The sequence below is a fragment of the Octopus bimaculoides genome, chromosome 5, assembly GCF_046866305.1.
Source record: "Octopus bimaculoides isolate indiv1 chromosome 5, ASM4686630v1, whole genome shotgun sequence".
Taxonomy (NCBI): Eukaryota; Metazoa; Mollusca; class Cephalopoda; order Octopoda; family Octopodidae; genus Octopus; species Octopus bimaculoides.
Genome location: NC_142932.1, coordinates 2,467,238 through 2,479,737, shown reverse-complemented (window position 1 = coordinate 2,479,737; position 12,500 = coordinate 2,467,238). Strand labels below are relative to the sequence as shown.

Here is a 12,500-nt window from a genome sequence, read left to right as displayed (position 1 = left end):
CTGTATCTGTAAAAGAGAATCATATTCTTCAACGTTCTTCGTTTAATTTTCATCCTACAAACATTATACTGCATACATGGTACAGCATGATATATCTGAAAGAATTTTAAGTGGATTAATAAGTGTCCAACTTTAGGAATGTATTTATTTGAATCTGTTAAATACAATTTCGTTCTTTACTTTTCATTGTTTACGCTACATTTTAAGTATATATTTAAGCTGCCTCCAGAAAACCAGAAAATCCAGAAATCCAAGCTACTAACGGTCCTAAGCTTGCTGGATATTTGGCTCGGTACTGTACTAATGTTCTTGAACAAATTCTAGCATTCATTGTTCCCCCCTTCTTCAAAAAAAATAAAATAGATGGATCCTTCAAAATGGTGCCATTTAAGAACTGAAATAAACTGAACTACAATCCATCAAGCGGTTGGAAATACTTGTTTTAAGCTGCAGCCATATATACAAAGGGTCATTTATTTAGTGATATAATTTGTGAGACAAAAAAAAAGAAAAAGAAAAAAGAAAATTTAATTCTTTATTAAAATTTCATAAACCTTTTTTGCTGGATAATAGATATTCCAGAAAGCACTTTCAAAGACATACATAATGAGATGTAATCACACACACACACACACACACACACACACACACACACACACACACACACACACACTCACACGCGGTGGCGACATAGCTAATACTTAATACTTTATTATAATTAATAAACCGACGTGACAAAAGCTGAAAGAGAAGCAGCATGAGAATGTTGACGGTAAATATTTACAAGGCCAGGCAGAGTTTGATACAAAAAAGGCGAGAAAAATAAGAATATTCTTTGAGTTCCCACAGAAGCGAAATCAAATATGCATCTTACGTCTGTCACAAACCAACAGGCTCATTTAGACAGAAATTATCTCATTTTTCTTTTTTTGGTGTATAAGTCACAAACTGTACAATAACTCCAGTCAGTCGCCGATGGATGTCAGTTCGTCACGGGATTAATTCCCAGCTGATGCTAGAAAGGCATTTTCAGCTGAGTAGATTTAATTAACGTGAAGTGATCCATTCAAGAACACAAAGCATCACCAACTCTAGGAATTGAAAACACGATCTTACGACCGGAAGTCTGACATGTGTAACCATTAGGCCACGCAGCCTCCACAAGGTACAAAGGCAAAAACACACACTAAGACAAAATAAAGTACCAGATTGAAATATGCACAGGGTTCGATATGATCAGCTAAAACATTTGATGATTATGGAAATAGTAGACGGTTTCATGTATGAGATGACATGATATAAAAAGAAAGGAGACTTGGGAGGTTTTCTCAGAACTATACAAGGCTTAAATATTTAAAAATTAGGACGAAATGAAAATAAAATAAAATAAAATAAAATGAAATAAAATAAATGACTATGTTAGTAGAATAATAAGTGCTCACTAATTACATGGCAATAAATGTACAAAAACGGATTAGGCGTCAGTGTATACGTGTGTATATGTGTATACATACATACATACATACATAATGTATAAACACATCTAAATTCGGTTTTTATAATAACATATTAGATAATGCGAAACGATTTTCTGCTTATCAAGTAATTACAATTTCTAGATATGTCATTAGCGACACTGTACCAACCCACTTCGTGGGGAATTGGACATTGTGAGAAAAAAATCCCCATAACTCCACAAAACAACAACAACAACAACAACAACAACAAAAAGAGCCTCAAAACGTGTGTGAATGAATTAAATGATATATATGTGTATATATATATACATATATGTTCAATTACTAAATGATATATACGTAATATATAATATGAATATACGATATAAATATATATATATACACACATATGTATGTATGTATATATATATATATGTATGAGATAATTTACGAAAAAAAACAACAACAGACGAGGACAGGTGGTGTAAACAACAAAAGAATGTATTAGTTTAACGCTCAGGAATACAGAAAGTCTTTAACGTTTCGAGCTACGCTCTTCAACAGAAAGAATACGGAGAAAACAAGGAGAAAAACACGGAGAAAAAAAATTGAATGGTTTGGTCAGCGATTAATACTATATATATATATATATATATATATATATATGTACATACCTATATATATATATATATATATCAAGTGGATCCATTGTGATGGAATCCTAGAATGAAGGGATGGAACAGGGAAAAACAAGTTTGACAGGTGTTGTGTGGGAGAAGTACATTAATTACTAGGTTATGGAAATACAACCTTATTCTAAGAAATTTCTTAATTCAACCACACACGCACACTCACGTGCTCTCTCTCTTTCTACAACACACACGCACACATACACGCACCTTTAAACATTTATATCTAAACTGATATGCATACATCTGTATATATGTATGTGCGCCTGTATATGTATATGTACCTATATATATATATATATATATATATATATATATATATATATATATATATATATATATATATATATATATATATATATATATATATATATATATATATATATATATATATATATATACATATATATATATATATGGATGTGTGTGTGTATATATATATATATTCTTGTGTGTACATATTATATATATCTAAACATATATATGCACGCATATCGTACATGGACACACAATATATACATACAAGTCTTCCTCTTACGCATTCACAAGTTCATATATTATTAGCAACGTACATGAAGAAAATAGAACTAAATAAAGCACCATTCATTGAAAAATATTATCTCAAAAGATGGCCGCTATCGGCATACTTGCTAATGGCGTCATAACCTTTCTTCTGTAAATTGAAACTTTTCGTGTATATCTATATATATGTTCGTGCATTACTTTACAACAGTAGTACATGTTTTCTTGTACAGTCATTATGTTTTCAATTTACTTTCACTTTTAATCTTAATGAAACATTACTTAATTTTGGATCTTTGTGTCCTACATTTAATCTTTTCTTAATCATTCAATTGATTATTATTATTTTTTGGTAGGATTGTTTTTTTTGTTTGTTTCATTATTAAAATTCTACAACCTGTTTTGGGAATGGGTTCAGAAAATAAAAACGTAAGAATGCATTAAGTATGTGGTGGATCTCCGTCATTCGTTGGTGAGGATTCAGTTGTTTGATTATTTGAATTAACTGCTCTTGAATTAATTACAACTTCCACATATGTCATTAGCGACACTGTACCAACCCACTTCGTGGGGACTTGGACATTGTGAGAAAAATGTCCAAAACCCCACAAAAACAACAACAACAACAACAAAAAAGCTTCAAAACGTGTGTGTGTGTGTGCGTACATGAATTAAATGATATATATGTGTACGTATACATATATACTCAATTACTAAATCATATATACGTAATGTATAATATGAATATATAAATATATATACGCACACGCATGTATATATACATACATACATATGTATATATATATATATATATATATATATATATATATATATATATATATATATATATATATATATATATGTATGTATGTATGTATGTATATACGTATATATATATATATATATATATATATATATATATATATATATATATATATATATATATATATATATATGTATATATATATATATATATATATATATATATATATATTTATATATATATATATATATATATATATGAAGTGGATCCATTGTGATGGAATCCTAGAATGAAGGGTTGGAACAGAGAAAGACAAGTTTGACAAGGGTTGTGTGGAGTGCGATTTTCATATGAAAAGTTTATTCTACGCACACTCGCCTGCTCTCTCTCTCTCTCTCTCTCTCTCTCTCTCTCTCTCTCTCTCTCTCTCTCTCTCTCTCTCATACACACACACACACACATACACCTTTAAACGTTTATATCTACACTGATATGCATACATATGTATATATGTATGTGCGCATGTATATGTATATGTGACTATATATATATATATATATATATATATATATAATATATATATATATATATATATATATATATATATATATATATATATATATATATATATATATGGATGTGTGTGTGTGTGTATATATATATAATCTTGTGTGTACATATATATATATATGCACGCATATCGTACATGGACACACAATATATACATACAAGTCTTCCTCTTACGCATTCACAAGTTCATATATTATTAGCAACGTACATGAAGAAAATAGAACTAAATAAAGCACCATTCATTGAAAAATATTATCTCAAAAGATGGCCGCTATCGGCATACTTGCTAATGGCGTCATAACCTTTCTTCTGTAAATTGAAACTTTTCGTGTATATCTATATATATGTTCGTGCATTACTTTACAACAGTAGTACATGTTTTCTTGTACAGTCATTATGTTTTCAATTTACTTTCACTTTTAATCTTAATGAAACATTACTTAATTTTGGATCCTTGTGTCCTACATTTAATCTTTTCTTAATCATTCAATTGATTATTATTATTTTTTGGTAGGATTGTTTTTTTTGTTTGTTTCATTATTAAAATTCTACAAACCTGTTTTGGGAATGGGTTCAGAAAATAAAAACGTAAGAATGCATTAAGTATGTTGTGGATCTCCGTCATTCGTTGGTGAGGATTCAGTTGTTTGATTATTTGAATTAACTGCTCTTGAATTAATGCATAAGCGACTCGTACCCTTAACGAAATTCTATCAGAATCCGTGCGAGCAAGGCGGTACAGTTTTGTATTAAATGAACAGTCGATCCGAGGTGCTTATACCTGGTTTCTATTGATCAAATTTAACTCGCGATATCTGGGTCAACCAGAGGCTAAAGAAAGTGACATTTGGCGAAGAAACAACTCAGAAGGATCGAACCTAGAATCTCGGAAATGCGAAGTGAAATTCTTAACCATTCGGTCATACTGCGCTTACTTTTCATAGGTAAACAGAAGAAAATAATTTTCGAATCGAAAATCTTTTATTTGTTATCGTTTGTCTTTAACTTGTTTCTATCATTGAAGAGCAGTCATGATGGGGCACCATCTAGAAAGGTTTTAGGGTTCAATTATTTACCTTTATAAGCCCGGTAATTATTCTATCAGTGTCTTATGCCGAACCGTTAAGTTACGGGACGCAAACAAACCAAAACAGGTTATTAAGCGGTGATAGAGGACAAACACAAAGACACATACACACACACACACACATAAGTATATACAAACATATATATATATAGAACAGGCTTCTCTCAGTTTCCGTCAACTATATTCACACACAAAGTTTTTGATCGGCCCAGGGCTATAGGAGGAGACATTTACTCAAGGTACCATGCAGCTGAACTGAGCCTGAAACCATGTGATTGGGAAGCAAACTTATTACCACACACAGTCACGCCTGCGCTTAATTGAACTAATCGCTATTTTAGTGGGGTGAACCAACGATATTAGTAATTAGTAATATTTGACTGGTACAAAGTGGTGTGCAAACAGAATCGTTAGCATGCTGGTAATAATGCTTAGCGGCATTTCGTTCGTCTTGACGTTCAGAGTTCAAATTCCGCCGCAGTCGACTCTACCTTTCGTCCTTTCGGGAGCTGTAAAATAAGTATCAGTCAAGCACTGGGGTCGATGTAATCGACTTAATCCCCTCTCCCGAAATTGCTGGCCTTGTGCCAAAAATTGAAACTAATATTTGCTTAGAACTACTTTCATGTACTCATGAAGAATAAAATGTAAAGTCACACCTGGATATACCTGAACTCAGAACGTAGACGGTTATAATTCCAAATACTCTTTCAATTAAATGATTTTTTTAATACAGACACGAAGTCAGACATTGTTTCGGTATATAACTCATTCTAACGAACTCCAGTATTTGACTAGTGTTAATTGTATCGAACCTGAAGCACAAGGTCGGAAATTTGGGTTGGGTTAATCGATCATATCGATATTAGTGCCCAAACGGTACTTATTTTTATCGGCACCAAAAGGATGTAAGGCTAAGTCAACCTCGGCAGCATTTGAACGGAAGAAATGCCACTTATCATTTTGTCCGGCACAGTTCTGATAATGCGCTGTCTTAATAATAATAATAACAATAATAATAATAATAATAATAATAATAATAATAATAATAATAATAATAATAATAATAATAATAAGAAGAAGAAGAAGAAGAAGAAGAAGAAGAAGAAGAAGAAGAAGAAGAAGAAGAAGAAGAAGAAGAAGAAGACAAACTAGGATTTCAAGTGTTCTTAGTTTTTTTTTTTGTTTTGACATTTGCTCAGGACTGAGAATTTATATAGGAGGGAAAGGGCGAGTGTAAGGAAAAGAATATAATCGACTTTAATATCGATCATGGAGGGATCGGAGAACTAATTAAACATTTGTATTAAATGAATTTGGGACGTAATACTGAGGAAAATGTGTTTGGCACACTATATAAACTGTAATAATAATAATAATAATAATAATAATAATAATAATAATAATAATAATAACGATTATATGATGGCAAAAGTGTTGAAATTCAGTTTAAAAATCTTACAGTTACTCATGTACACTCCTTGATGTGCGCATTCGCGTGCATGATTTGCACACACACACACACACACACACATATATATATATATATTTACACAAACATATATATATATATATATATATATATATATATATATATATATATATATACATACAATATTTTATTTCATATGATTGTAAAATTGCATGTATCTTCCTCCTCAACATATATATGTGTGTGATTGCTTCTTTGAGCGTGTGTGTGTGTGTGTGGTGTGTGTGTGTGTGTGTGTATGCTTGTGTGTGTGCATGTGTGCGAATATGTATACGTGTGCTCGCGCGCGCGTAGTTGTGTGAATTCATTTATACGAGTAGATGAATGTATATCATCTTCGTTATTAAACTTATTTCATTCAATCGAGTGCTTTATCGAAAGAAGCCATTTGTCATTTATGCTTCATGATTTTATATATATATAATTCCATTGCACGTTTTTTGTAATGTTTGATTCATTTTCGTCTGATGTCACGTTTCAAATGTGACAGAGCCCTCGTCTCGTTCTTCTCTCATATATATATATATATATATATATATATATATATATATAACTTCATTCTGTGTTTTTCTTTGTATTAATGAGTGTCATAACTTATTGTAATTCCTGTTACATTCTTTGTATTTGTTCTTTTTTGCTATCTTTGTATGTTGTTTGTGTTTATACGTCACACGTGCTGAATGAACTTGTGGAATCTAAACGCGCAGAACGCCCAAAAACAAGGGAGCGCAATTTATAGAAGAGGAAGTGGGTGATTTGGAGGATAGGTGTCACGACGAAGACGAGCAAGACTACCAAGATGAGACATTTTAACGGATGGTTCCAGTCAAGCATTCCTTCGTAGATGACATTACGTTTCGGATCGTACGACCAGTAACTGATGTTGAAAACCATGTAGAGGAGACCGTACAACATCGGATAGAGGGCGTGCACCAAACGAACGGGGAAAGAACTAAGGGCGACTTCCATTAGTACCAAAAGCGTATTGAGGCCGTGTATGCTTAGGTCCTCAAACGAGATACCCAAGCTAGATTTCTTGTCTTCGGGACTAAGATTCGGGTAAACGGCTCCGAAGAATACCAGCGTGACTACAATGGCCGACACGAAACTGACATTGTAGAACATCCACGAGAGTTTCATGTACCACGTGGTCTGATCAACTTTACCCACGCACATTGTTGTTTCCATACTGAGCTGTGTGCCGAATACTGGTTGTTCGGTGTCTTCATCTGGGGCATTGTTCGTGTTTAGTTGGACAGTTACTGTAGGCTGGTCTTCTTGCTGTGGCTGTTGTTGTTGCTGTTGCTGCAGCTGTTGTTGTTGTTGTTGTTGTTGTTGCTGTTTTTGGTCGCTCTTTTTGTGCTTGCGTGGACGTGCAACAACGTTGATGTAATTTGAAACTTCAGGATCTCCACGACAGGAACGACATTTCCAATAGACAGTAATCACCGCTGCAATGTTGAAATGTAGCATAAGGATGATATAGGCCCAAGTGGTGAGGTAGGCCATTACATTATGGTCAGTATCTGGGTCATTAGTGGTGGCAATTATGTAGTTGATTAGGCAGGCGATGGTAAACAGAGCAGTCAACACCCGATAGATCACGAACACATTGCTCAGTCGATGCCACTGAAAAGAGAAAGAAAAACAATTTTTAGTATTTTTATTACAGTTGGGCGAATTGTTAGCATAAATTAGTTTGCAGCTCTTTATGTCCTGCGTTCAAACGTCGCTGAGACCAACTTTGTCTTTCAACCTTCAAGGGTCAATATAATGAAGTACTACTCGAGTACTCCTAAAATTTATTGGCTTCGTGACATAGTCTATGAGAATATGCACAAATTCTCATGGACTAAGGACGAATAAAAACAGATAGACAGAGGGGCATAGTTTCAATTATAAACAGATAAATACATCAATATAAAGATAGGAAGAAATGTAGGAATGGTTGAGAATGCGTGTAATCCTGTAGAGGCCCTCTCATCAGCTCGTACTAATTAATGTTATCGTTGCATTGTGAGACGCTCCACAGATTCATATTGATAATATTAATTTGTTTGTCATGACATGTATTCGCGAGTTACGCTGGTAACAATTGTTACAATGGCACGAAACCTATGACATACTCGAGACTTGTAACATAATGAAACAATGCTAAGAAGAGCTTATAATTCAATGAATTAAAACAGAGATACAGACATCTGTAAAAACCTATAAATTCCAAGAGGGTTCTGCTATTAATTCCAAGAGGGTTCCGTTATGAATGGAAAGAAGGTTCATGGGGCATTATTCTATTGTTCTATTTGTTGTTGTTATTATTACTGTTGTCACCATTACTTTCAAGTGAAAGAAGAAAAATAAAAAGCAGGGAGGCTGATTTAATCAGTGGAGTGAATGAAAAAATATAAAATATTTAATTCATTGTTAATAATACTGATTTTCCTCTCCGTCAACCACTAACGCTGCCAAAAAGGCAAAATAAACTGCAAACAATAATATTACAAAATAGAATACAATATAAGGAACAATGAAAATTAAAGGAATAAAATAACAAAAGGAGGAATGAGAGTAATTTAGTACAGGTGGAAATTGTGGAAATTGAAGGTAATGAATTATGAATTGGTTTTTGGAATTTTCGCTTCTAAGTAACAAAAGAATGACTGATGTTTCATTGTCACGGGAGGACATGACTAAAAAAAACATTTAATAACGTACGCATACGCAGAAAACAAGCGGCAACACACACGTTCAGATATACATATACGAATATATATTCATATACGTTACACACACACACACACACACACACACACACACACACACACACACACACACACACACACAACACACACACACACACACACACACACACACACACACACACACACGCACACACACAGAGGCAGACATCCACGCTCATTCACTGTATTCTAGTGTAGTTCTCACTCATTCTCTTTCCTCCGAGTTTCGCTTTCTCGACGCCGAGAAGTGCCTGTCTACTCACTACTACATAAGCTCCTAAAACATTTAAAGAAATCGGAGTAACATGCTGTCTGTTCATACTCGCCGGTCATTGACGACTATGTTTTCTATATCTTTTATCTTTCCTTTTACTAGTTCCAGTTATTGTACTGCGGCCATGCTGTGGTATCGCCTTGCAGGGTTTTATTCGAACAAATTAACACCGGTAATTATTTTTTTTAAAGCCTGATACTTATTCCATCGGTTCTTTCGCCGAACCGCTAAGTTACGGACACAAAAACAAACCATCATCGGTTGTCAACACACACACACACACACACACACACACACATTAATGTTTATTTTTATGTCGAGTTATATAAACAATTTTATATTAAACTGAAGGATTACGCAATACTTTTTCTAGAGACACAGATAGACAGACAGACAGACAGACAAATAAATGGACAGACACACAGATAGACAAATAGATAAATACATAGCTAGATGAATTGGCAGCCAGGTTATGAGGAGGACTACTAGACACGCAGATATATTTACAACTGTAAACAGATGGCTAAATAGATATAAAGATATAGAATTAGAGAAGCGGCAAGGTGATGACGGTTGATAATGCATGTGTCATAGACAAAACACAGAAGATGCTTTGTACATCACTTCCTATGCACCTTATTGCAATAATTCTGTCTGCTTTTGTATTGTCGTTATTGTTGTCTTGCTAATTCTTGTTCCCATCCATTTCTTTCTTCTTTCTTCCCAACCGTAGCCAAGTCATGGATGAGTTCACACTATTCCTGCTATTGTTTTCCCACTTGCCGCCATTGTTAAATATTTTTAGTTTTATTCATTTTTATTTTATTTTATTTTATTTTATTTTTGATACATTATTTATCATTTTTTTTTAACTTTCCTGTCTCCAAATTGTCTCGTATGAAGGATGACGTCACAAAAAACCCAACCAAGCGGAAACTATTTTGGAGACAATAGTTGGTTTATTTAATTTGTTTTAAATTTTGCTATTTGATATTGTCATCATCATCAGCATCCTCTTTTACCACCTCCATTCCTTCCTTCTTCTCTTCATCATCCTCTTCTCGTCGTCATGGGAATAATAATTATAATATTTGTTTCTAATATAGGCACACGGGCAGTAATTTTGAGAGACGAGTGTTAGTCTATACAATCATTCCCAGTACTTATCTAGAACTTTATTTTAGAGACCCACTACGGTGGGATTTGGGCAGAGAAAGTAAAAAAATAGCGGAAATAACACCACAAGGTAATTTATCCATCGGTTCTACGTCTCCGCTATTCCACCAATATCTGTTCATTTAGTCATTCTTGACTGAATTAAATTTCGATTAGATCGTGTATGAAAGAGTAAGTCAGAAAGGGATGAATGAAGAGGAGGAAGACGAGAGAAGATGCAGTGTGTATGTGTGTGTGTGTGTCTCTGTGTGGATGCCTGTGAAACGGCCTTGAGCGACAGGTCTCAACACAGTCAATTTCTTTCAGTGAGAGAGAACGAGGCATATATATATATTTACGGGGACGTAAATGTACCAACACCGGTTGTCGAGCGGTAGTGAGGACAAACACTAAAATAAAGACACACACACACACACACACACACACACACACACACACACACATAAATATTTACGACATGCTTCTTTCAGTTTCCGTCTTCCAAATCCATTCACAAGGCTTTGGTTGGTCCGAGGCTATAGTAGAAGACACTTGCCCAAGGTGCTACGCGGTAGGACTGAACCCGGAACCATGTGGTTGGGAAGCAAATTTATTAAAAGAACCTACAACCCAAAATCTTCAAAAGTTTTGGGGCCTTTCTAACTGGTGGAAAGGAATGAGGGAATAATTCTCAGACTGTATCGGATATTTGCCTCGAATACTTGCAACGAGGTAATTGCAATGGCTCATCATCATCATCATCACCATCACCATCATCATCATCATCATCGTCATCGTCATCGTCATCATCATCATCATCATCATCATCATTATCATAATCGTCATCATCATCACCATCATCATCATCATCGTCATCGTCATCATCATCATCATCATCATCATCATCATTATCATAATCGTCATCATCATCATCATCATCATCATCATCATCATCATCATCATCATCACCATCATCATCATCATCATCATCATCGTCATCGTCATCGTCATCATCATCATCATCATCATCATCATAATCGTCATCACCATCACCATCACCATCATCATCATCATCGTCATCGTCATCATCATCATCATCATCATCATAATCGTCATCATCATCATCATCATCATCATCATCATCATCATCATCACCATCACTACCAGTACCAATGCCATCACCATCATCATCATCATCATCATCATCATCGTCGTCGTCGTCGTCGTCATTGTCATCAGTGTATTAAGTACTTTCTGCACACAGGGAAGGGAAAGAAATCAAGAGGAGGAGGAGGAGGAGGAGGAGGAGGAGGCCTTATTCAGTAAGACATCCGGATGATATGGTCTTCTGCAGCTCCCTAATAGATGTTGAATGTACCTAATCCATTCAGTAAATGCATACATTTTTTTTACTTGCAGATTTTATAAGGATAACGGTAAGGCACGTTAGCAATACTATAGCGTTAGTAATAGTAGTGGTGGTGGTGGTGGTGGTGGTGGTGGTGGTTATGGTTGTTGTGGTGGTCGATGTTGATGTGGTGGTCGATGTTGATGTGGTGGCTGTGGTGGTGGTGATGGGTGCTGTAGGAAGTGTGTTGGAGGATACAGGAGTATTCAACCACAGCACAAAGTGTGAAGATGTAATTGACTAAAGAGAGTTAATAGCAGGGTTTTAAATAGCTAACACATGTATGTCCATACGAAAACACACACACACATAGAACAAATACATGTAGACACACTGTAAGGT

General features: G+C 34.4%; 1 protein-coding gene across 1 annotated transcript in view; it reads right to left on the bottom strand.

The window, feature by feature from the left end:
- Positions 1-7,145: 7,145 nt before the first annotated feature.
- The window catches only part of LOC106879580 (protein rolling stone), a 54,331-nt gene continuing 48,976 nt past the window's right edge, over positions 7,146-12,500 (bottom strand). Inside the window, exon 2 of the mRNA XM_014929215.3 lies at positions 7,146-8,209. Coding sequence (XP_014784701.1) covers positions 7,241-8,209 — 969 coding nt within the window. The 3' untranslated portion in view covers positions 7,146-7,240. The remainder of the gene's footprint in view (positions 8,210-12,500) is intronic.